General features: G+C 32.1%; 1 protein-coding gene across 1 annotated transcript; it reads right to left on the bottom strand.

The window, feature by feature from the left end:
* Positions 1-1,355: 1,355 nt before the first annotated feature.
* Positions 1,356-5,085, bottom strand: LOC130814926 (uncharacterized). The gene is made up of 2 exons (XM_057681204.1): positions 4,360-5,085; positions 1,356-2,058 (listed from the first exon to the last, which is right to left on the bottom strand). The coding sequence occupies exons 1-2, from the start codon at positions 4,985-4,987 to the stop codon at positions 1,667-1,669; spliced, it is 1,020 nt and encodes a 339-aa protein (XP_057537187.1). The 5' UTR covers positions 4,988-5,085; the 3' UTR covers positions 1,356-1,666.
* Positions 5,086-27,931: the final 22,846 nt, after the last annotated feature.

The following is a 27,931-nucleotide window of genomic DNA, read 5'->3' as shown; positions in this document are numbered from 1 at the left end:
ACAAAAATTGAAATTTCTAAGAAAAAACCTTATACATAAAGATTGCATATTGCTAGAGTTTAGTCACACACAATTTTTCTAGATAAGGCATTGCCATTGATGTTAGGAAAGCTCATAACTAATAACACCCACTATAATTTTTGATGATTTGAACTCAATTCTCGACAAAAAAAATAGTGTAAAAGTCTTAATCTTGTCTTAATCTTAACGATACAAGATTAGTTAAATGAACTAAAACAAATCAGTATAAAAAACAATATCACTAACAAAAATTAGTCGATCATATCTAATACTAATAACAATTTTTATAATATTTATCTACAACTAAAGATGGACACTTTAGGGTGTGAGTATGTTCTGAATCCTAATAGACGATAAAATAAAATAAAAAATAGGTGGGCAGAAGTTAGTTAGCAAAGAAGTCAGTTAATTCAGGTATTTATACCTCAAAGTTGCTTTCATGATTTCAGCTTCAACATACATGCATGAGATTGAAGATATAGTACTAATCTAACAAGGAGGAGAGAGTTCCAAGTAGCTAAAGCTTTTAATTGAAGATTTTAGTGTGCAGGGACACCATGCAACAGTCAGACAATTTTTGTCCCATCTATATTTATTACATTCATATAATTTGTTTTTAATATACTGAAAGTCATGGGGTCTAGAAAGAACTTTGTCCTTCAATTATTATTGGATATAATACATATATAATCTAATTAATATATATGTATATCACTTTGAAGTGTTTTTTTTAATAAATTATTTGAAAAATATAAGTTGAGGAGTATGAGGACTAGCAAAATTGATCATAACTTTTGCATTTTTTTATATAAGCAAGATAATAAAAAATTCCCCACAAAAATAATATACTTGCTTATGGATAAATATAATTCAAGAGCAATTTAATTTTGTGATGGTTGAACATTATCAAATTATTATTATTATGATTATGATAACTATTAGTTTACTTGATTTATACCGATTGTAACTGTTTTTTATTAATCAAAATTAATATTTACTTATAAAATTAATTACTTATTTTTTTAAGATGAATTAACATTATCGTAACAATTACAAAAGTTATCTATTCTTTTATTATAACAATTTTGTGGGGAATGGTGGAGTTGGTTCTTTAGTTTCTAGAATTCCACTAATGACTTATCAATTTGGTAAACAAGGTGGGCCAAATAATAGGCAGGTGACCTAACTGTTTCTGTACTTGTGGAACTCCCATGTTCCATGTACTTCAACTTACAATGATTTTTACAAAGACCATTCACAATTGAATTGACATTTCAACATGTAATGAATAATACTATAAGGAATATTACATAGAAGTATAATTCAAAATGAAATTTACAAAAGAAAAATATATGTTTTATGTTAATATTATTTTTTTTTTGAATTACAGAATAAAAAAAAACAACATTATTATTATTAGTTACAACATGAAAGAAATGCTAGCTAGTCTTTTTTTTTTTCATGCAAAAACAAATTATTAAAAAAAAACTATTTTCTCCTATTTTTCTAATCTCGAGTATGTAGTTGATTAAACTAACAAAATTAATGACAATTAAGCAAAAATACATATCTTAGAAGATTAATATTAATGTACATAACATTAAACCACTCCCATATATATATTTATTTTACATTAATTTATAAATCAAACCGCACGATTAATCATCTCCATAAATTGTTGCATGGATTGTTGCCTTTGCAATCTCATGTCCTCGTTGAATTTGTGGATGAACGCTTCAACTCGGCGGTTCAACTCATCTTGACTCAGTGATGGCTCTTTCTTTAACTTCGTTGACGTGACAGGTGGTGAAACATAATTGGTTCGTTGTTCATGGAACGTTTCAGATTTTTTCACCACCGTTGGAAAAGGAGATGGATCATTTAGCAAGTCAATCTGACGGTCTTGATGCTCCCACGTATCAGACTTCTTCAGATGTCTATTCAAAGGTATGTGGCGTCCTTCTGTTATGGCTTTCCAAGTACTCTCCAATGTATCTTGTTTCTTTGGCTTTAGTACCTTCAATGCTTTTGATCCACCTATAAAATTTATTGGTGAATTAGACAATATTAGACAAAAAATAATTTAGTTTAGAACTAATCATTATTATAACATAGTTAGGACTTAGGAAATATAGTATGGTCTATGCCCTGAGTTGTTAATTCATTCGGATAGTTGGATCGATTTCGAGTAGATGATTCGAGTTGGTTTAAAATTGGGTCTTATATTTATATTAATTTTTACAAAATTGCTAATTCACTTTTGTGTCCGGTCAAATCCGATTTGATTATAAGCAATTTATATGTTTTGAACATCTCTTGAGTGTATGCATATGATCATTTTGTCAAAAAATAAAATTCCTTATAAAAAATAATATCATTTGACTAAAAAAAACTCTTATAAATCTTAAATTAAATGATGTCATATTAAAAAGAGAGAAAGGAAATTTTTGTGATGGTAATTGATGAATAACAAAATACTAATTATTTAATTAATTAGATGTCAAAGGATAATAATCAAAGTGGATATAACATTTAGGTACGAGTTGGTGGGAAGAGGTGACCATTTTGATTCATCCTTCTTCAAATTTTACTCCTATTTCAAATTCAAATCAATCAAGATAAATTTCTTTTTAACAATTAATCATTAACATCATCAGCTTTACAAGTCACAACTAATTAACTGTGTTCATAATATCTCAATTTTACAAGTAAAATTAATGATAGAGATAACAACTCATCTCATACGTACTTTTATATAACACAACTATAAAAATAATTTATCTATCATGACACGACTCACCATTTAAATTAAATTAAATTAAATTGTGAGTAGAAATATAATAACAATAGCTTATAACTTAAAAGATGGCAAGATGCTATTAGCAATGAATTAAAAAGAAAGTAATAATGTAACGTGTTGATAAATAGTTAGTTAAGATCTTGAATAAAATGAGATGCTGATCTTAAACGTCATGAACATGATACTAATTTCCTTGAATTAGTTGATAACCTTAAATTAAAAGGTCAACATACTATTATTATTTCAAACTTCTAGTATTCACATTAGATTAAGTAGAAAAGTGTTAAGTCATGGTCAACTTTAGTAACGGCTTCATTAGATCTAAATTTTAATTAATTATTTTAAAATAAAGCCAGTACAGTAAAGCCACTTGTTTTATATGTTAAGATATATGAAGATTCTAGCAAAAGTGAATTTTTAGAATATTTTAGTTGTTGGTCAAATGTCACACCGTACCCTCACATAGCATTATAGCAACATCCAAAAATTACTCCTACACTTCATGTCCTCAACGTAACATCTCAAATATCTTACACCATAATATTTTAAAATAAATAACTCATATTTATATAACAATTTTTTATTGTTTGTGGAAAAAAATGAAATAATATTAATTTAACAGATTTACGTTTAAACATTAGAGATTTTAACATGGTCAAATAAGTATTATGACCACCCCTAAATTAAATAAGAAGTGTGAAATATTAGTCTACATTAATTTAATTGACTCTTTTATAAACTTGACAATATTGAAAAAATATAAAATAAATAAAAACTAACAATAAGTTTATTTAATGTATTTTTACTCAGCTCACTGAGAATAGCTTTAAAAATATAGTGTACTCTTTTATAGGAGTATTTTTTTTAGTGAACTACGATTTTTGTTTAAAAGTATTGTTTGAGAGAAAAAACCAAGTATAAATCACTCATATTTATTAACATTAACAAACTACAAAATTGCTAGGAAATTGAGTTTAATTAGTACAAATTTAAGTTTGATGTATAACCTGTGTCTTAAAATCGCAAAAATATACTTCATATATAAATATTAAATTTAAAATAAATTCAAATCCCTAACTTATAATTATTCTTATATTCCTAGGTAGGAATATAATTTTTCACCAAACTTGATTTAAATTGGGAAGGTTTTTAAAATTTTCCATGTTATAATAATTTAATTAATTAAGTGTTTGGAAATTTTAATTTAAAAAATTTCACCTTTTGCTTGTTGTCTTTTAAAAATTTGACCTTTTAATTATATTTTAAAAATCCGATCTTTATATTACCTTTTTTTGATTCTTAATCTCTCTACTTCTGGATTTTGTAAGTAACTTAATGAGGTCAGTACTTTAAAAAAGTTAAATTTTGCAAGTAACTTAATGAGATCAGTATTAAAATTTAAATTTTTAAACAATAATTAAAAGGTGGAATTTTTAAAAACCAACGAGCAAAAAGATTAAATTTTTTAAATTAAATTTTCATAAATGTTTTAAATAAACTTTTGAAATTTAAACAGGAGGAAACGAAGAGTGTTTTACCTTCAATTTGAGTATTAGCTTTAGCAGGACGGCGATGATGATGACCAAACCTCGAAGTAGCCGGTGGCTTAGCCGATAAAAACTCCGGCGAAACTTTCTCAAAAGCTTCCTGTCTAATCAACGGCTTAGACTGCGGCGGAGGAGTCCACGTGGACTTTTCCGCAACCATAGATTCATCATTAATCTTCTTAACAACAACTTCCTCCTCTTCAATCACATCCTTAACAGAAACGACATCGTTATACTCAAACCCCCTAATACCTCCAACAGCTTCCGCCACATGTGAAACGATACCGTATGGTGAGAACTGATCAGCACGAACAGATATGACGTCATGCTGATGATGGAGCTGCAGTGGTAGATGAGGTGATGACGTGTCTTTACTCGGTGGCGCATGGTGGTTGTGGTGGAAGCGAGACGAAGCGACAATGGTGATGATGATGGCGTTGATGATGAAATAAAGATATGGTGGTTGAAGCCATGATCGGAGGGCGGAAAACGACGTCGTGAGGTCGGAGACGACGACAGTGTTAGGAATTCTAACGGATAAGAGGATGGCAAATGAGATTGCCCCAATTGACATTAATATGATTTTCAAGGACATTATTAGGGGTTGTATTTTTTCCATTTAATTAGATTTTTTGAATATTTGAATATGGGATTATGGGATTAAAGAGTGAATGGGGGAATTGAGTGAGGATGGTAGGGAAGAAGGATGTTATAAGTTATATAGGAGTAGTATGGGGGTGGTGGGGTGGGAGATTTTTGGACGCGGTTTATGAAGATGGGGGGATGAATTTGTGCCGTTGGATATGGATCATATAAATGGTATTGATGAGTGTGACAATTGGTAAGGTATGGGTGTTAGTGTGTTACTATTATAAGAAACCACATTGCTCCATGCACTTACCAGTTACCACTTATTTATTAATCACTGCTAAATGGTAATAATAATAATATAAAGCTAATTAGAAAAAATACTGGCAATTTTAATGGTTATACGGTTATACTTGTTCCCATAGTTCATCTCATAATCTTCATAATACTCATTTTAATATATTATCATTTAAAAAGGTGATATAAACTGGTAATTGAAAATTGAAAATAAAAAAACTTTTTTATTATCAAAGTGTTATTACATATAAATGACGTAATTAAATATTATGAAAATTTACACTATATGTCATTTCTAGGGCTGCACACGGTCCGATCTGGTCTGATTTGACAGAAAAATCAGACCAGACCAGAAATTCCGGTCTGGAAATTTTTCAGACCAGACCAGTCAAAAGACCAGACCGGACCAGACCAGACCGTTCTAGAACGGTCTGGTCTGGTCTGGTCTACGGTTTTTTTTTTTTTTGAAATTTTTTTAATTGAGTGAGAATCAAGAATCAAGAATCAAGCCATATTTGTCTACTGATGCTGTCAATAAACAAGAATCAAGCCATATTGACACCAAGTTGACAGTGGAACAGTATAATCAACTCATAAGCCTGTTGAGCAAACAAGGAAATACAAGTGTTGAATCAAAAGAAGTTATATGTTCTAATGCAATGCAAGTGGCAAGTTATATGATTCAATTCATTAACATGAAATTTAATATCAAAAACAAACACCCAGATGCAAATCATATCCAAAAACAATCAAACATAGACCCTAAACATAAACCCTAACAATTTTTCCAATCAAATTACTCTCAAAATGCTCTAAATCGCATAAATTTCACATAATCAATCACATAAATTTCAATGCATAAATTTAGAACCCTAATTCGTCCATAACCAATTAAACAATCCAACAAAATGTTGATTCTTCCAAATTCCAATACTGCAAATAAACAGAATGAAGATTAAGCAATCTTTTTGAAGGAAGTTGAGATTATTTCATTTAACATTCAACTGAAATCAACCAAAAGCAGAGATTAAGCAAATAAACAAAATTGAAAACTGTATATTTAGAAATATTTAGAACCCTAATTCGAATTTAAACAAAAACTGATAAAAAGAACCCTAAAAAATCAAAAAATCAACCAATATACTTACATTACGAGATTCTACACTTGATTCCGTGGTGAATGGTGAGATTGGAGAATGAAGATTGGAGGAGGAGCGTCGAAGAACCACAGAAGCAGAGCGTCGTCGATGGGTTGAAGCTTGAAGAGTTGAAGGAAGCGAGGAAGAAGAAGAGTCGATGGCGTCTTAGACCTGGGCTGCTGGGCACTGGGCAGGATGCGAGGAAGAAGAAGAGTCGATGGCGTGGCGTCTCAGACCTGGGCAGGATGCGAGGAAGAAGAAGAGAGGATGCTGGGCCTGGGCAGCTTTTGCCTTTTCTAATTTACGGCAGCAGGATCAAGAGAACTAGGAAGAAAATGTTTGCCCTAATCCCTAATATTAGAGTCTATTACGGTTTATTGGTCCGGTTTGGTCTACTAATTTAAAAACCGGGACCGGACCGTAAACCGTTTAAAAGAAAAAAAAAAAACCGGACCAGACCATTCAGACCGTAGACCAGACCAAATACTTAAATTACGGTTTGGTCCGGTTTGGTTTACAGTTTAGACCAAATCCTGTTCAGCCCTAGTCATTTCAATACTATCTTTTAATATCAACAATCAAACAAGCTGTTAAGAAAAAGATTAAAACATTTTTTAAAAATTAGAAAGTTTAATTTTGGGATATGTGAGTGGTAAATTAGTGTGAACATACTACTTTGGTATAAAACTTTTTTTTTTTTTGAAATGACTTTGGTATAAAACTTAGTTAAATACAATGACATGAATTAGGATTATTAATTTAATTTTTTTAGATAATTTATGGAGCATATTATAAATAATTTATTGATAATGAGTCCTTAAATAGATCATAATATAATGAATTAATAATGATATGAAATTTGGTTGAAATATTTATATTCTTTCCATAAACAGTGATTATATATTAACTAAGCGTCCAGTGTTAGCTCTGTGAATATAGAGGATATCACTGCCAAGGGCCCAAATTCCGAAGTTGTCAAAGGACTAACAAATTTTCATTTCACGGCTAAATCATTTGATATCAGTTTTCTATATATAATAAATTAATAATTTATCAGATTTGTTTTAGAAGAAACATGTAATTTTAATGTCATGCTTGAACTTCAAATTTTCACCTACTCCATGCTATATTTAACAACTTCATATCAAAATTTTAAAAAAATTATCAACTACTAAGGCTTTCATTTGGTAAAAATAAATTTATTTCCCTTGAATAAATTAACGATAAAGTATCCTTATTACCCGACAACAAATACATGCATATTACTATTTTGACAATCATGATATATATTTTATTATATTTTTCATTGTGAAAAACACATGTGTTGTATTACGGTTTAACATCTTTATCACATTGTTGTCATATCATTATGAACTTAGCCAGAAGACTCTAGACCTTAGAAATATGAGTTATAGGACTTAGCCAGAAGACTCTAGACCTTAGAAATATGAGTTATAGGCAAAAACGTGAAAACACATTAGTTTTTAATCTCTTTTTTTTCTCAAAAGATTATTCTTTACGTTAAAATCATGACAAACAAACTACAGTTACACTCAAAGAGTACAAAATAAATAATAAATTAAAGAAACTAACAAGATAAAAGTACCAATGAAGTATGGATATGGATCAAGTTTGCAGTGAAAGATGTCGTTTATTACCTTTAATCACACGAACACTTGTACAGACGATCAAGAACAGAAGGTTTCTTGATCAATTCGTCTGTTTGGGTTTGATTTCTAAGTAATCTTGAATGACTACTTATCCTGGAAGAAGACACTGATTCCCCTAAGGATTGCAAGGCCTTAATCCTCACAATTCTCTCAATGATCAACGTGATCTTAGAGAAGTATGATTCTCTCTGGATTGAATACACTCAACCTTAGCAAGACAGAAACAACGAACAGAAACAACACTTGTTCTCTGAATGATCAATTAACTATGATGAATGTTCATGAATGATTTCAAAACTCAAAACTAATTACAAAGTGGAGGAGAGCCTTATTTATAGAATTGGCTTCCAATTCTAACGGCTATACAATCAAGAAAAGGCGCCTAAAATCCTAACGGCTATAACAGAAAACAGAAGCTTTAAAATAGAACACGCTGGGTCTTCTGTCTGCATTTGGGAACACCAGGTTGTTCCTTATTCTTCCTCTTCCAGGTACAGGACTCTGTATGCTGTTCATCAGCTTCATTTGCTTGGGATGGACTGGGTCCAGCTCGTTGTTCCTCAATACTTGTGTCTTCATTGTTTATGTTTTCAGTATTGTTCCCAGCATTAACCTTGTGTTGTTCATATGAAGAGAGTGGTCTTGTTGCACTTGTTGCAGGATATATTTATCCAATTTCACGAAAAGTAATTTGCCAAAGTTTAAACTGTTAAATCATGTTGAAATTTGATCAGCTAATTGAGGAAGCACGAAGCCTTATTTTCAACAGCTGATTCATTTTTAAATTTCAATTTATTGAAATGAAAGCCTCTAAGAGGTTCAACAATGAAAAACAAATGAAAAACATAATGCAAAAGATGAACACAAGTGTTTATGAGGTATCTTGAATACCTCCCCCTCAAATGTAGTTTATTATAATGAATTCAACTATTACAAGTATAATAAACCTCCCTTATCTTGAGAACAATCTCTCAAGATCACAAATACTAAAGCAAAGTAAGAACACTCTCAAGTTTCTAATAATGCAATAGCCCTCTCAACAATATGTGTGTTTGTGGTGATTTTTGTTCTATGAATGATACTCCCTTTTATAGTGGAAGGTGGGTATCATTCTTAGAACTTCTCAATTACTCATCATAAAGCACTTTTAACACCCCAATTAACCATGACAATATACATTACAATAAACAATAGAGTAATGCACAACATTATTGCATAATCACTACAAATTCTGACCAAAAACAGGATTCAATGTAGTCTGTTCGACTACCGCTCGATCGAGCCACTACCTCGCTCGGTCGAGCGAGCTTTTAGTGAAGCTACTGATTTGTTCAGGATATTCTACTCGACCGAGCCAACATCGCTCAATCGGTCGAGTTAGGCATTGCTTGATCGAGCGCCTGGTCGAGCCACTCACAGAGTCACAGTTTGCTTCTTTTCTTATTGTTTTGATCAAGCAACTCTCATCAACCGTTTCAAACCTTGAACCACCCATATCCGACACATCTTTGTCGACCTTCTCCAAAGTACAAGACAAAGCATGTTCGATTATATGTTTAAAGTTAACGTCATCATTAAGATTATTGGCACTTGCTTTAACAATCGGTGATCATAACTAGACCAAACCTAGAATTTCTTAACAATTTCTTTCGATAGCACGTGTTACACTATATGCCAGCTTCGTTTATGGCCCTAGTTCATCTGATCTCAAAATGAAAATTTGTACTTCTACTAAATTTATGCAACTATGTCAAAACATATGTAAATTATCCTATTTCTATGATTTAATCATTTATTAACATAGTGCAATCTTGGAAAGAGCAGTCATTAGATGTTAGTTCAAGTTACTGCCTTACTGGAAGTAGAAAAAAAGTGTAGTTGTCTCCTACACAAAAGAGTAAGATGAAGTGTAAAGCTAGAAGAATGTAATATTAAATTTTATATAAAAATTTAATAATGTTAAATAACAGTCAACTTATTTTTAATGGGACCGTTATTTTCGGGTGTTGTGTTGGAGGATCCAGAGACTCCGGGCCAATAAGGTGGGGCGGGCCCATGCGCTGCGCACGTGCTACTTCCATCGTCCCATCTGTAATAATTCTCTTAAGCGCCGACCATTTTATATATGCCAGATTTTTGCCAGCAGATAGTACACTTGCTCTTTCTATTTGTAATAGGAGTACTTTTCTTGTCTTTGAAATTGTTATTGATAAATTTTTTTTCAAATTGTTGAAATATAGTGTGAAAGGTAATCAATAAATATAGTGTGAAAGATAATTAATAAATTTATCCTAATGTGAATGCTAATTGTAGATGAACTTGCATATAAATATGAAAGTTTACCAATGTAAAAATCACACAAATGAGTAAAAATATCTCCATCTTCTAACTTTTACTCATTCTACATCCTCCTTATCTTTCTAAGTTGCAACACGTTATCAGCACCAGCTATACCCTAAATAATCAAGAAGGTAATATTTTTTTAAAACCTAATTAAGCATTTTTCTTCATCGGTATCCACAAATGGACCAACAATCAAATGGTGTCAACATCATCATCCAAGGTGTTTCTAACACATTTTTATATTTTATAATTGAGCATAATTCCATACCCTTCACTACAAACCCAGAAAGGACTGATTTAAATCAGCTCCGACATAATAATCCCACTAATACTAATGGTCCACCAGTACCACTAACTCGTAATTCACATGTACGACCAACTAATAATCTACTAGTTCCACCGACTAATATTCCACCAGTACAACAAATAATTCATCAACACAACCAACTAATAATGCCCCAACAACATCAACTGAAAATAAACCCTCACCAAGTAATAAAAGAACCAAAGATGATGAGGGAGAAACAATTACTAAACGTTGCAAGATAAATTTAAATGACCCATAAAATAATTTATTGGACAATACGTCACCTTTGCGGATGACAAGGACACTTTATTGCTTTTGTTATTATTTTATTTTATACCGCCTATATGGCTGGTTAACTTTTTTTTTTAACCGCCTAAATGGACGGTTAGTATTATTTATTTCTTTTGTTATTCTTTAAACCGCCTATATGGCTGATTAATTGTTTTTCTTTTACCGCCTAAATAGACGGTTAGTATTATTTTTTTATTCTCGTATATTTATATGTGCATTTTTTTTATTTGCAGTATTTGCATTTATATCCATGTGCATTTTTTTATTTACCTTTTACTTTACGTATTTCTTTTAAGTATACATAAATAATACGGTATATTGTACAATTTGGGATAACCCTCTAAAATCATATTACCCCAATTTTTTTACCACATACCCCTTATCCTTTCAACTTTACTCTTTACATCAAAAACCCTCCTTCTCCTTCTTCCTTCCACCGACAATGTACCACCATTACAAAAACAATTCATCTTCTTCCTCTTCCAATACTTTTAGATTTGAAGAAAATTTTGCCAAACTCAAATTATATATCTCCTTAATTATGGGTTTAGTGGTCCTTCTTGTAGCATTAGAATTATAATAATTATGAAGAAGTAATTTATTTTGAAGAAGAAGAAACAAAATGCACATGATTTTCTTTGTCATATTTTCTTTTGTTTGCTAATGCATTTTGTATGATAAATTATACTAATATATTATGTAAATACTATTTTCTTACCCTCTTTAGCATTTATTGTCTTTAATTTTTTTTTTCGTTATTCTCCTTGTTGTTGTTGTTCTTCTTCTTCTTCTTCTTCTTCTTCTTCTTCTTATTATTATTATTATTATTATTATTATTATTATTATTATTTCTCTTGTTCTTGATTTATTCCTAAATTTATTATCTTCAACAAATTCATAATAATAAACCAAGGGGGAGAAGATTATAAAATTAAAACATCATAATTTTTCTAATGGTTTATTATTATGAAAATACAAGAATTATTGCATTGTCAAACACTTACAAAATAATTATATATTATGTAGCAAGTATGGCAGAAATTACCAATAGACTATTCAGCATATTAGACTTAACTGGACAAAAATTCTTAGAATGGAAAGAAGATCCCATGAACTTAGAAGCTCAAGGACTTGAACATACTGTATTAGAAGTAAAAGAAAAGGATCCAATAAATGGAACTCAAGCTACCAAAATAAAGGTAGCTACAAATCAAGAAAAGGCCAAAGCCTTAGTCCTCTTGAGACATCATATTCATGATAGCCTTAAATCTGAATATTTATTCATAAAAGATCCCAAAACATTGTTGAAAGATTTATTCTTGTTGAAAGATTTGATCAGCACGAAAGGGTGCTTCTCCCACAAGTTAGCCATGAGTGGAAAATTTTAAGATTTTCTGATTTTAAGACTCTCATACAATTCAACATTATACCGAATTGCATCAATGTTGAAATATTGTGAGCACTCGGTGACTGATGCAGAAATGATTGAACTCACATTATCTACTTTTCATCCATCAAAAATTATTCTGCAACAACAATACAGGGAAAGAAATTTCAAAAGATATTCAGATTTGAGTGTAGGTATCTCACTGGCTGAACAACATAATGATCTTGTTTGGAAAAATCATAATATGAGACCTATTGGATCTTAAGCTATCCGTGAGACACACTCTACTAAAACACATGTGCCTGAAGCACATGCTGTTGAGAATAAAGGCCGTGAAAATTATAATAACCGTGGTAAAAGAAGCGGAAATTTCCAAGGAAGAGGACGAGGACAAGGTCGTGGAAATTTTAATGGACATGGTAGAAAGTTTCAAGGATTCGGTAGAGGCCACTTTCCCCAAAATTATCAAAATGGTCATTACAATAATAATTCTCGAAAGGGAAAACAAGTTAAATATCATAGTAAAAATAGCGATCAAGAAGGAAAAGAAAGTATTTGTTACAAATGTGGCATGACAGGGCATTGGGCACATACATGTCATACTGCCAAACATTTGGTGGAGCTGTATCTAGCTTCCCAAAAGAAAAAGGGAAAAGGTGTGGAAGCAAACTTTAATAAAGCAAGTACCTCAATTCCTAATGTCGATCTTTATAATAAAGCAAGCACGTCAATGCCTAATCTTGACCTTTCAGACTTCTATTTAGATGGCGATGAAAATGATAAAGAACATGACGAAGATATTTGAATTTTTCTTAACAATGTTGTGGTGCTTATTTAGTTGTATTTTCTTTTTATATCATCTAACGTTAATGAAATTTTATTATAACTATCTGTTTATTTAATATGAAGATATGGATCAGTTTAAAAATGGATTCAAATATCAATGCCTTCTAGATAGTGGAACAACTCACACTATCCTAAAGCACAAAGAATACTTTTCTGAGTTGAAGATGGTGAAAGCAGATGTCACCACAATCTCTGGAACTACTACACTAATTGAAGGATATAGAAAAACTCAAATAATACTTCCTAATGGGACAAAACCTAGTAATTAATGATGCTTTATATTCGAGTAAATCTCGACGAAATCTCATAAGTTTCAAAGATGTACGCCAAAATGGTTATCATTTAGAAACAATGACCGAAAATCATACTGAATATTTATGCATCACATCTGAAAAATGCGGCAAGAAAAGCATTCATGAAAAATTACCAGCATACTCATCGGGATTATATCACATTAATATAAAACCGATTGAGATAAACATGGTGTCTAATCAGAAGTTAGATAATAAAGAAATGATGAATTTATGGCATGACCGATTGGTTCATCCTGGTGTGGGAATGATGCGAAAAATTATTGAAAATTCAGTTGGACATCCAATGAAGAAAATGAGAATTCTCCGCCCAAATGAATTATCATGTTTTGCATGCTCACAAGGAAAATCGATAATTAGACCATCTTTAAATAAAATTGCTACTGAAACTCCTAAATTTTTAGAAAGAATTCATGGAGATATATGTGGGCTAATTAATCCTGCTTCTGGGCCATTTAGATATTTTATGGTATTGATTGATGCCTCAACACGATGGTCACATGTAAGTCCCCTACAAACTAGAAATGTGGCATTTGCGAAATTACTTGCTCAAATCATTCGATTGAGAAATCAATTTTCAGATTATACAATTAAGCGAATAACGCTTGACAATGCCGGAGAGTTTACATCTCAAACTTTTAATGATTATTGCACGTCAATTGGAATTGACGTAGAACATGCAGTAGCTCATGTTCATACTTAAAATGGTCTGGCTAAATCATTGATTAAAAGACTCCAATTAATAGCAAGACCATTATTAATGAGGTCGAAATTGCCATCATCTGCGTGGGGCCATGCAATAATACATGCATCGTCATTGATAAGATTGAGACCAAGTGCTTATCATAAATATTCACCACACCAATTAGTGCATGGTCGAGAACCAAATATTTCACACTTGAAAATATTTGGATGTGCAGTATATGTCCCTATTGCGCCACCCCAAAGTACAAAAATGGGTCTACAAAGAAGAATGAGAATTTATGTTGGATTTGAATGCCCATCAATTATCAAATATTTTGAACCAATGACTGGTGATTTATTTAATGCTAGATTTGCAGATTGTCATTTCAATGAGACAATATTTTCATCCTTAGGGGGAGAGAAAGTGGACCCAAATAAGAAGGAAATAGATCTCACATGGAATGCAATGCATTTGAAAATATATGATCCAAAAACGAATGCTTCTGAACAAAAAGTTAGAAAAATTGTCCATAATCAATATATTGCAAACAGATTACCTAATGTATTTGTAGAAACAAAGCATCAAGTGACAAAATCATATATTCCTATCGCAAATGTTCCGGCACGAATTGAAATTCCCATTGATAACAAAGCCACTGAAAATGAATCTATTGCACGCGGGAAGCGTGGAAGACCACTTGGTTCATAGGATTTGAAACAATGAAAATTCAAAAGGTTGAATGAAATGGCAAATGTTATCAATATTACTTCTTCAATGAATTGTAAAGAAACAAGTTTTGGAGATGAGGATGAAAATCTCAGAGAAGAAGAAAATAATGATATTAAAGATAACAATGAAATTTCGATTAATTACATTTCAACTAAAAGGCAAATAAATCGAAAGAATGCTATTGTTAATGATGCACTCGCTCATTCAATCGCCACCGAAATAACACTTGATGAAAATGATATAGAACCAGGAATAATACAAGAATGTCAGTGTAGAAATGATTGGCCAAAATGGAAAGATGCTATTCAAGCGGAATTAAAGTCACTTGAAAAACGAGAAGTTTTTGTACAAATTAGCCAAACACCAAATGGTATAAAACCGGTCAGCTATAAATGGGTGTTCGTAAGAAAAAGAAATGAAAAAGATGAAGTTGTTAGATTTAAAGCACGACTTATAGCACAAGGTTTTTCCCAAAGACCACGGATTGATTATGAAGAAACGTATTCTCCAGTAGTTTGCAAATGCGACTTATGGATGTTGTGACCGCATATTTATATGGTTCACTTGATACAGATATTTATATGAAAGTCCCTGAAGGACTTAAGTTGCCAAAAAACCACCAATCACGAGAAATGTTTTCCATAAAGCTGAAAAGGTCACTTTATGGACTAAAACAATCTGGAAGAATGTGGTATAACCGTCTTAGTGAATCTCTCCTGAAAGAAGGATTCAAAAATGACCAAATCAGTCCTTGTGTATTTATTAAACAGACTCAATCAGGATAATCTATAATTGCAGTTTATGTTGATGATTTAAATATCATTGGAACTCCCAAAGAGCTTGAACAAACTGCAAAATATTTGATGAAAGAATTTGAAATGAAAGATCTTGGGAAAACAAAGTTTTGCCTCGGATTACAAATGGAGCACTTAAGGGGTGGAATCTTTGTGCACCAATCCAACTATACAGAAAAAGTCCAAAAAAGATTTCATATGGACAAAGCTCCACTAGTGGAAAAAATCTCGTTTGCTGCGGTTTTTTTGCCATTATTTGCTGCGGTTTTGGCCCCCAGCAATAGTGATAGCAGCAAATGTCCTACTTTAAATGCTGCGGTTCAAAACCGCAGCAAATAAGGGCATTAGTTGCTGCGGTCATGGGCTAAAACCGCAGCAAATAATGGGTGTTATTTGCTGCGGTCAGGGGGAAAAACCGCAGCAATAAGTGTGGCATTATTTGCTGCGGTCAGGCTTAAAACCGCAGCAATAAGTCTCTTTTTTTTTTTCTTTTTCCGTTTAATCCTTATAATAATGCAATAATATTACAATGTAATAACAGTGATTAATCCAATGATAATCACAGATAATCAACATTAATCTCTTTGTAATAATAAACTCTCGCTCGTATATATATATAATATAAAATGTACGTACATATATATATATATATATATATATATATATATATATATATATATATATATATATATATATATATATATATATATATATATATATATATATACATTAAATAAACTATAAAAAATAATCAATATATACTAATTACAATTTATCAAGGACAAATATTAGCAAGATACACGGCAATCTTGTCTTTTAATTCGCGCATCTCTTCACTTCTCAAAGTGCGTGTTTCCCTCGGAATGTCGTTTAAAACCTATATTATAATATTAAAATAAAAGCTATTAATATAGAAACATTTAGATTTTACCAATAATATATTTAATTAAGAACGTAACAAATACTTACGGCATCTATATTTTCGACTCCAAATTCCTTCACGGAATTTATAATATCGTCCATAAACTTCAGCGCGTAGTAGCCGCAGTCAACGGAAGAAGGAGGTTGTTGAAAGCACTAAGAGAAAATAGAAGTTAGTGTCAAAAACGGTTAAAAACGCATAAAATCGCAACTTAACACATAAATTCTAGAATATGACTATGATTTTCAATTCTAACAACTTCTACACAATAATATATACCAAATAGTGTTGTGTGCCAAGTTTCGTGCAAAACAAACAAAGTTTGAGCTACTTTACGCGCGGAATTGACAAAAACGCTTAAAAACGCATAAAATCGCAACTTAACTTCTAATTTCTAGCATATGACTATTATTATCAATTCTAACCATTTCAACACAATAATATATGCCAAATAGTGTTGTGTGCCAAGTTTCGTGCATAACAAACCAAGTTTGAGTACTTTACGCGCGAAATTGACAAAAACGCTTAAAAACGCATAAAATCGCAACTTAACTTCTAATTTCTAGCATATGACTATTATTATCAATTCTAACCATTTCAACACAATAATATATGCCAAATAGTGTTGTGTGCCAAGTTTCGTGCATAACAAACCATGTTTGACCTACTTTACGCGCGAAATTGACAAAAACGCTTAAAAACCCATAAAATCGCAACTTAACTTCTAATTTCTAGCATATGACTATTATTATCAAGTATAACCATTTCAACACAATAATATATGCCAAATAGTGTTGTGTGCCAAGTTTCGTGCATAACAAACCATGTTTGACCTACTTTACTCGCGAAATGGACAAAAGCGCTTAAAAACGCATAAAATCGCAACTTAACTTCTAATTTCTAGCATATGACTATTATTATCAAGTCTAACCATTTCAACACAATAATATATGCCAAATAGTGTTGTGTGCCAAGTTTCGTGCATAACAAACCATGTTTGACCTACTTTACGCGCGAAATTGACAAATAAAAACGCGAAATTGACAGCATCAAACTAGTGACCAGACCACCTTGCACGACACGTGGAGACCAAACCTATGCATCCAGGACCTAGGCTAAAGTGGAAATGGAATCTTGGTACTTGGATCTAGCTATCAAGGTCCTAAAACCATTCTAACAATCCCCGTGGACTCCTAGAAGCTGAGCCGAAGGAGGGCTGGTCGACAGTTTGCTAGATCAACAAGTCAAAAACACGATCAACACGAGGACGTTTTCCTAACTCATCCTCGACTCCCTCCATCATCTCATCAACACGATCCACATCCTCATCGACATTCTCTTCATCTGTCTCATACCCATCAACATGATCTACTACATCCTCATTGACATCGGCCACATTATTGACGTCCTCAACAACACTTTTCTCTTTGTAAACTCCCTCCTCACCATGCCAAACCCAAACATGATATTGAGGCCTAAACCCACGTCGAAGTATGTGCTCCCTAAGGATATCAACACTATCTACCTTTGATACATTGCCACAACTGACACATGGGCAATAAAAACCAACTCCCCCCGTCCTAACTTGATGTTCAACCGCAATACTACAAAATTCTAATACGCCATCAATAAATTTCGACGATTCAATGCTTCCATACATCCAAGAATGATCGTTTGTCATCCTAATTAGTGTGATTAATTGATTCAAAACAGAATTAATACACAAATTTTAAACATATATACTTATTTCTAATTCTAATACTTATAACAATTAACAACAAACCATATTTTTAACAAATATCACAAATATTTAACAAACTTGAATAATGTAAAACATATATATATATATATATATATATATATATATATATATATATATATATATATATATATGTATATATATATATATATATATATATATATATATATATATATATATATATGTATATATATATATATATATATATATATATATATATATATATATATATATATATATATATATGTATATATATATATATGTATATATATATATATATATATGTATATGTATATATATATATATATGTATATATATATATATATGTATATATATATATATATATGTATATATATATATATATATATATATATATATATATATATATATATATATATATATACACATACATATATATGAAAAACTTGAATAATGCAAATTAGTAAAATAAATATAATAAATACAACGAAAACAGAGACCAAAATTAATAATTAATATTCTTAAACTAAAGAGTTTTTTTTTCTTGCATTATACTTCATGACTGATCTAACCTACGTACACAAATCCTATTCGAAGTCTTTCATCTTCTTCATGACGAAACTGCCCTTTTTTATTTGATATTGCTTTATTGATATATTGTTTGATTGAGTTTACAATAACAAGAACAACAAGATTATATTCGATTTTTTACAACAAGAATAAGAACCAAGAACAACAACGTAACAAGATTTTAAGTTGAAGATGAACAGAAACATGGTTTATGAACAGCAACATCAACAACAAAAACAACTTCATCTTCTCAAATGACCACAAGATTTTTTACAAGAACAGCAACAACAAGAAGATGAACAGAAACATATATTCGATGAACAGCAACAAGAACAGCAACAAAATTCGTTTATGAAAATTCGAAGTTTGATGATGAAATAAAAATAAAAATAAAAACAGCAACAAGAACAGCAAAAGTTCAAAATAAAATTAAAAATAAAAACAGCGACAAGAAGCAACAAGGATTTACCTTCAAAACACAAGTTTGATGATGTACAGTAGATGAAAAGAAGCAACACGAACAACAACAAGTTTGTGAAGATGAACAGCAACAAGTTTGTGAAGATGAAGAAGATGAACAACAACACGAACACGTACAAATGAAGATGAATAACAGCAAATGAATAAAAGAGCGTTTGTGAAAATGAAGATGAACACAAGAAACGAACACAATGAAGCGTTTTTGAAGCGTTTGTGAAGATGTTGAAGAGGAACAAATTGCAAATGAAGATGAAGCGTTTTTTCAATGAAGAACAACTGTATAACGTATTTGAGAAGATATGAGAAATAAAAAGAAATGGCGGGTTTTATTTGTGCAAAGGTCATTTGCTGCGGTTCATTAGAAAACCGGAGCAATTAATTCAATTTTGCTAGGGTATTTGCTGCGGTTGTGCATAAACCACAGCAATAAATGCATGATGCTAGGGTATGTGCTGCGGTCCTTAGGAAAACCGCAGCAATTAGAGTATTTTTTTTTTCAATACGTTTTTCTATTTTTTGCTGCTAATACACAAAAACCGCAGCAAATATTGAGCAGCAAATACATTTTTTTCCACTAGTGCTCGTCCGCTGAGCTCTCCATAGTGCGATCATTAAAACCAAAAGATGATCTATTTCGACCTTGTGAAGAAGACGAGGAGATTCTTGGCCCTGAAGTGCCATATTTAAGCGCAATTGGAGCTCTGATGTATCTAGCTAATAATACAAGACCTGATATTGCTTTCGTTGTTAATTTATTAGCTAGATATAGTAATTCACCAACGAAGAGACATTGGAGTGGAATAAAACATTTGTTGCGCTACCTTCTAGGAACTAAAGATCTTGGACTATTTTATAGATCAAAGTAAAATGCTACTCTTGTTGGCTATGCAGATGCTGGATACTTATCAGATCCCCATAAGGCCAAATCACAAAATGGATATGTATTCGCATATGGAGGTACCGCAATATCTTGGAGATCCATGAAACAAACACTGACAGCTACATCATCAAACCATGCAGAATTGATCACCCTTTATGAAGCAAGTAGAGAATGCGTTTGGTTAAGGTCAGTAATTGGTCACATTCAAGAAAAATGTGGGATAAACTCGATAATAAATTCTCCAACTGTAATTTTTGAAGATAATACAGGTTGTATTGAGCAAGTTAATGAAGGCTTCATAAAAGGGGGATAGAACCAAACACATAGCACCAAAACTTTTCTTTGCACATGACTTCTAGAAGTACAAAATAGTAAAAGTCAAACAAATTCAATCAAGTGAAAATCTTGTAGATCTATTCACAAAGTCCCTTCCATCAAAGAGATTCGAGCAGCTTGTATATAAAATTGGAATGTGTCATCTACGAAATATCTGTTGAACTCAGGGGGAGAATCATATTTACTGCACTCTTTTTCCCTTCGTTCAGGTTTTTATCCCATTGGGTTTTTCCTGACAAGGTTTTTAACGAGGCAATATTAAATAGAAATGTTGTAATAATATTTTACTCTTTTTTAGAGGTAATTAATGAATATAGTGTGAAAGGTAATTAATAAATTTACCCTAATGTGAATGCATTTAATGTAATTGTAGGTGAACTTGCCTATAAATATGGAAGTTCACCAATGTAAAAATCACACCAATGAGTAAAAACATCTCCATCTTCTAACTTTTACTCATTCTACTTCCTCCTTATCTCTCTAAGTTTTAACAAAAATATCATTATCAGTCAAATTTCAAAGGAACATAGTTACTACAAAAAAAAAATTGTTTCCTTTCACGCCTAAAATTGTTATTGTCTATATTTATATGGGAGGCTAAAGTAATTCCTCACACTTAAATAAGTGTGGAAAAATACACATTTAATGAGAAAATGCACTTTCAGCCTCACTTATAAGCGTGGGGACATTATCCTTACTAATAAGCGTGGGGAAATTAAGTAAATTCCTATTGATTTATAAATTGTTTTTCTACAGTTATAAGTGTGGGTAATGTAAATTATAACTACTTTTTAAACTAATTTTAGAGGGAAATTTTATACTACTATATTATTTTCTATTATAGTACTAATAATATTATTATTAATTATATTATTAACAAAGTAAAAATACAGGATAAAAACTAATGTAAAACGTCTTCATAGTTGCTTTTGGATGTTTGTATTTAGTACTTGTTTTCCATCCTTGGTAAATTTGTAGATCATTCATTGTTTTCTCACTTGACTTGCTTCACTTGTAGAAATCTAGTCTGGTGCATGATAAATCTAGCATAAACAAAGAACAAACCATAGAGACTAGAGTATAGTAAGGCATCGTGCTTTACACTAGTAGTATTCAATTTATACACAAGTATAGATACCAGACAAAGCTAGCACATTAGAGCTAATTCATAAGTATTATTAAAACTACATTAAAGACATGGGAGAAAAGAAAACTTAAGGATGTAGAGAGGAGGTACACCGGAAGGAAAATAAGCAGAGTTTACATTCTGTCAAAAGGCAACAAAACAATCCCATGAATTACATTATATTATTATTCATAACACTTTGAATTTGAAAACTCAAATAAACATGATATCTTTATAACATATTATGCGCGTGGTTCATGATCATATTAAAAGCGCACAACAAATATAAAGCAATATGGTGACAAAGGATTTTTGTCGCTTATTTTGTCACAAAACACGTTTGTCGACAAAATAGGCGACAAAATGCTTTGTCAATAAAAACTTTGTTGCCAAAAAAAAAACTTATCTCCTCATTTGTCGCTAACATTGATTACAGGTCATAAAAAAAATTGAATATTTGTCATTATTATTAAATAATAATAGCAATTACTATTATTATTTAACAATAACAACAAATATTTAATTTTTTTTAACAAATATACATTATTAAAGTAATATTTACACAACAAAATTGAATTAAATAAAATTTAATGAGTAAATTAAATTTTAAGTAAAAAATAATTAGTAAATTTTTAATGGTTCTTTATTAGATTAATTATTCTCTAAAAAAATTAATTATCCTTTCCAAATTCTGAAAAATAGATAAAATTCTAGAAATTAATAAATGGTCTGATAATATGGAAGAACAAAAAAACCTAGAATTGAAAAATAAATGAAGAACATAAACAAAAAAAGAACAAAGACCCAACACAAAAAATCTGAAAAAAAATAAGGAACAAAAAAATGAAAAAAATGAAGAACAAAAAACCAAATTGGAGAACAAAAACATGAACAACAAAAACAAAAACCCAACAACATAAAAATGAAAAAAAAAAAAGAAAACACAAAATCAAAGAATAAAATTGAACAACAACACAAAAACGAAGAACAAAAGCAAACCCAAAATCCACATGAACAAGAACAAAAATACAATTTAGATCCAATAATACAACCCAGATCGAAACATTCACATGAAAAAAAAAAAGAAAATACAACCCAGATCGAAGCATTCAAAACTCAATATTGGGAAGATTTTTCAAAAGGTTTGAAATTAGAGAGAAGATAAGTATTCTTTTCGAGGGAAGGAGAATGAAGGGTAGTAGCTTCTATTAATGAAGTGATTAAGCTTCTTGTAAAAATAAGTTTATGGGGATTTAAGGAAGGGGAAGAATTGTAGGAATATGAAGATCAAAGAAGGAAGATAGGAAATGGAGAGAGATATGACACAATACTTAGCTTATAAAGTTTTGGTGACAAATGTTTTGTCACCATAATTAAGAGAGATAAAATGGTGACAAAGAGTTTGTCACAAACAAGTTTTTATTGTTCAGTCAAACTTATCATAAACCGTTTAAAAATTTTGAACAACAATATTGGCGACAAAAAATGTCTTTATTTTTGTCTCTAGTTTTGTCGCCAGACTTAAAGACAAAAGGTTTTTTTTTTGTCTGCCAAACTTTGTTTTTTTTATTGTCGACGGAATAAATGTATTTATTTATGGATAATATTCTTATATGTTTTATATGAATATGTTAAAAAAAAATGGAGCCGACAAGTCACATGGACTTGGAAAGAGCATGTGATTAGAATATTAATTAAAATAGATTAGGTTCCTTTTTTACTTGGATTTAATTTTCTGTTAGGATTTAATTTATATTATATAATAATTAGGTTGTAACATAGAATTAAGTAAATTTAATTTAAATGTATAATACATCAATTGTACAAACATAATCATGATTTGTTTGTATGTCGATCTCAATTATAGGTTAACAAATTCATTATTTAAGTTTCGTTTTTCATTTCTTTTTCTCTGTGGGGCGTGGGGGCTTAATATACTCTACAATCTCTATTTTTTTGGGTATGGAAATTGGCTTTTTCTATATTTTATTGGTAGGTTTCGAGCTTTTGACTATTTAATTAATTGGTTAATTAACAAAGTGTTTGGTTAGTAATTTTTAACTCAATTTAAAAGTTGACTTTTTAGCTAGCTAAACTCAAAAACTATTCATAATAGATCTTTTCCATTGATTCTTAGCTTTTAAGTATGTTTTTCTTTAATAAACAATCAACATCTAATAGCCAACAAATAACTTTCACTAAACGTCTCCATAACAACTTGTTTAAATAACTAATTTATCAATCAATACTTCCAACTAGTGAAAACCAACAATTTCAGCGAATAATTCCAACTACTTATAGTAATTTGTTAATTAGACCCTTTGTTTATTTTTATATAGAGATTAATTATTGTATTCCCCACCACCTTGCCAACCATTCAATTAATAGTTGTCTTTTTAAATACAATTAAAAATATAATAATATTGGTGTCAAGATTAATTTTACACCCTACATGTTACTAAGGTTTATTTACTATGAATTTAAAATCTACCAAATCGATAATGTATATATAATTATCTAAAATCTTAACTTTAAAATTACAAATAACAATTCAAGTCTCGTAAGAGAAATTACAATATATCGAAGATATTCGAGTCTTTTCCCTTAATATTGCCCCCAAAAAAAATAATTCCCACTTTAGGTATTATGGGAAAGTATTTCCCACAATACCGTCCACGTAGGATGGGTTTTAATTTATTTTTTTTTTATTTTTTAATATAACCGCCACATGAGATGGCGGTTTTGTTTAGAAATTCTAAATAAACCGCTAGATGAAATGGCGGTTTAGAAGAATTTCATTTTTTTTTTTTAAAAAAAAAAAAAATAATGTAATGAGTAAACCGCCACATGAAGTGGCGGTTTTATACCTGTACACCACTTTCTGTTTTGTTCTTCACTTCATTTGCCTCCTTCAAACAAGCTGCTGCCGGTTATCTCTTTAAAAAAAAAAATTCTTCAATCCTCATTTACTTCATATTCACTATTCCTCTCATTCAACTAAATTAATCAACTACATTCTCATCTTCTCCTTCTTTACTTGTTCAATTTCATTATCATTTAAGGTAATAACATAAACCCTAATTTATTTCAATTTGCAAATTGAATATTTTGTTCACTATTGTTGTCATTTGAAGTTATAAATACATTGATTGTTTGTTATATTCTCTTGATTTCATGATTTAAGCTTACATTCTACACATTTGTAGTTGAATTTTATGATTTGGTTTGTATGCATATAAAGTGTTTGATGAAATGCTTCAATGAAAGTTTATTACTTTGTAGGGTTAGTTTAATGGTTTTAGTATATTTTCATGGTATTTTTAGCTTTTATATTTGAAATGAACCTTCTAATAAGTGTTCTAATACCTTAATATCACACATTCTTGTATTCAAATTTACACTTCCATTTCTCACAATGAACAATTAAGTGTATGTGAAATCACTTGAAAAACATGTTTATATTTGCAGAATATGGATCATTATCCCGTTATAGTGTATTGGGGTGGGGAAGTAAGTTATATTGAATCCGATGTTGAATCTGATAATATTTATATGATTATTATAACACTTATGTATGTAACAGCGATCATGGCGATGCCGGGCCCAGTTGATCCATCAGTGCTTACGCTTCAGGCGACACACAGGAGCGTATCTGCGTGGGAGGGCTCCACTGCCCAATTGGTTACTCGTCAGCACTACCAGGCGAGTACGTTACGGTGGGAGGTGGATGACAGGGTGTTAGACGTAGTCGAGCTAGCTGGTTTCAGATACATTCACCGGTTGTTGGGCGGGGGCTTAGAGCTAGATCGAGCTCTTATCACTGCATTGGTGGAGAGGTGGAGGCCGGAGACACATACCTTCAACCTCACAATTGGCGAGGCAACGATCACGTTGCAAGATGTGGCAGTTATCATGGGACTGCCGGTTGAAGGACAAGCAGTCATTGGCCATGGGGAGGGAAATTGGCCAGCATTAGTACATGAGCTGCTAGGGGTTTGGCCGGAAAACCCTCAAGACCCCACCCAGCCGAAGATCATCGTTGGATCGTCATTGAAGCTGACTTGGCTCCGACAGCATTTTAGCGCGCTTGAGGATGATGCAGATGATGTGACGGTTGACAGACATGCCCGAGCTTACATCTTGTACCTGTTTGGATGCATCTTGTTTCCAGACAAGAGCGGCGACTCGGTACAGTTGATATATCTCCCTCTACTGGGAGACTTGGAGCGCGTAGATGAGTACAGTTGGGGAAGTGCTACCCTAGCGTATCTGTATCGTAACTTATGCCGAGCATCTAGTAAGGGTGCCAAGGACATGGGTGGATGCTTGATGTTGTTACAGATATGGTCATGGGAGCACATTCATATAGGGAGGCCCATTATTCGGACGGTTCGACCGGATGGGCAACATGATCAGGAAGATGACGCGGATGATTTTGAACCGATATTAGGGTCACAGCATCGGTGCGGGATGGATCCTTTGGCAGTAAGGTAGCAACACTCAATTCACTATTCAAATTCATAATTTGACTACTTTATGATAGATGAAAATGTTAATCAATGTTTATTTGTTTGCAGCTGGCTTCGCGTATATCTTTCGAGATCCCACTCCCCACATACTCTCGTCTACTACAGGGACGCACTAGATCGACAACGGGACGAGCAGGTTAGTAACATTTACTATTTGTATTAGTTATGAATAAATTGTATACATTACTAAGCATATTGATTTCTATTACAGATGACATGGCAGCCTTACACAGCGGCTAAGATGGAAGCTCTACCGCACATATGTACATCGGGCCACGAGATTTGGAGATCGCGTTGTCCTCTTATTTGCTTTGACATCGTCGAGCTACATCTCTCGGATCGTGTCATGCGTCAATTCGGTTTGGAGCAGGTAATTCAGCAAGCCTGTGACACCCAACGTCAACTACATGCGATCGATCGGAGGACTGGGGACAAGAACTACCTCGTACGACATAGATCGCATGTAGATGCGTGGAACGACCGAGCATCTACATTGGTTGGAGGAGATAACTTCACAGGTCATAGCTCTGCTATGTACATGAGTTGGTACAGGCGCATCTCCATATTACGCATAACGAACACCGCATTTGCGCAGCCAGGATCACATTACCATCCGACATCTACGTTACTGGTACGTTTTCTTTCAACACTTATAACAAATAGTAATAGTTTTAAGTAACTGTTTTAACAATATAATGATAACAAACAGGCTGAGTGCATCCGATCGGTGTTGATACAATGTAATGACACGATTCAAGGGGCCGCTACATCGCCAGTTGACGTGGGCTATCGGCTATGTTCTCAGACCTTAGGCTCCATTAATGCGTCGTTGACCGATGCATTGAGTCAAGCGGGTTATGAGTACCTCATACCGACTCCACCCGTCATTGGCGACGTAGATGACACATTCCACACTTCTTCTCCAAGGAGTTCAGCCCATCGAGGTAGCTCTTCCGGAGGATCCAGTTCTCGGTCCACAAGAGGCCGCCAGCGTTCATCTACTCAGGGTCGGTCTTCCAGATCGCCATCGACATCCGCTACTATGTCTCCGTTCGTTCCCCCGTCTTCCATCAACACTCCTCCGCCACATCCATCGCCTCCGCAAAGGATTATCACATATCAGCGTGCTAGTCAACGACAAGCTCCTACTCTTAATGTCATTGCAGAGGTTGACGAGTTCACACCATCATCATCCACCGGTGCGCAAAACAAAAGGGGCCGGGGGTTGTAGTTTAACAAACTTTGTATATTCTTATATTATTTTAACTTCTTGTATATTCTTGTATGATTTTAACTTTGTATGTTCATGATTGTAATATATCTTCGCATTATTTTCATAATTAATTTTTTCAAATCAAGTTGGTTCGTAATTGATTAATATGGAATAGATGGTATTGAACTAGTTTAATGCAGGTTACGTTCACTATTTAGGGGAAATGAAAGAAAAAAAAAATTGTTGCAGGCCACCAGCAAACCGCCACATGAAGTGGCGGTTTACCAGGGACCAAACCGCCACATAAGATGGCGGTTTGCCTTGACCAAACCGCCACTTCATGTGGCGTTTTTGTGCTTTATGTAAACCGCCATCTCAAGTG

Source organism: Amaranthus tricolor, chromosome 6 (assembly GCF_026212465.1).
Source record: "Amaranthus tricolor cultivar Red isolate AtriRed21 chromosome 6, ASM2621246v1, whole genome shotgun sequence".
Taxonomy (NCBI): Eukaryota; Viridiplantae; Streptophyta; class Magnoliopsida; order Caryophyllales; family Amaranthaceae; genus Amaranthus; species Amaranthus tricolor.
Note: the sequence above shows the minus strand (reverse complement) of the source record. Positions and strands in the feature narration are given on the sequence as shown.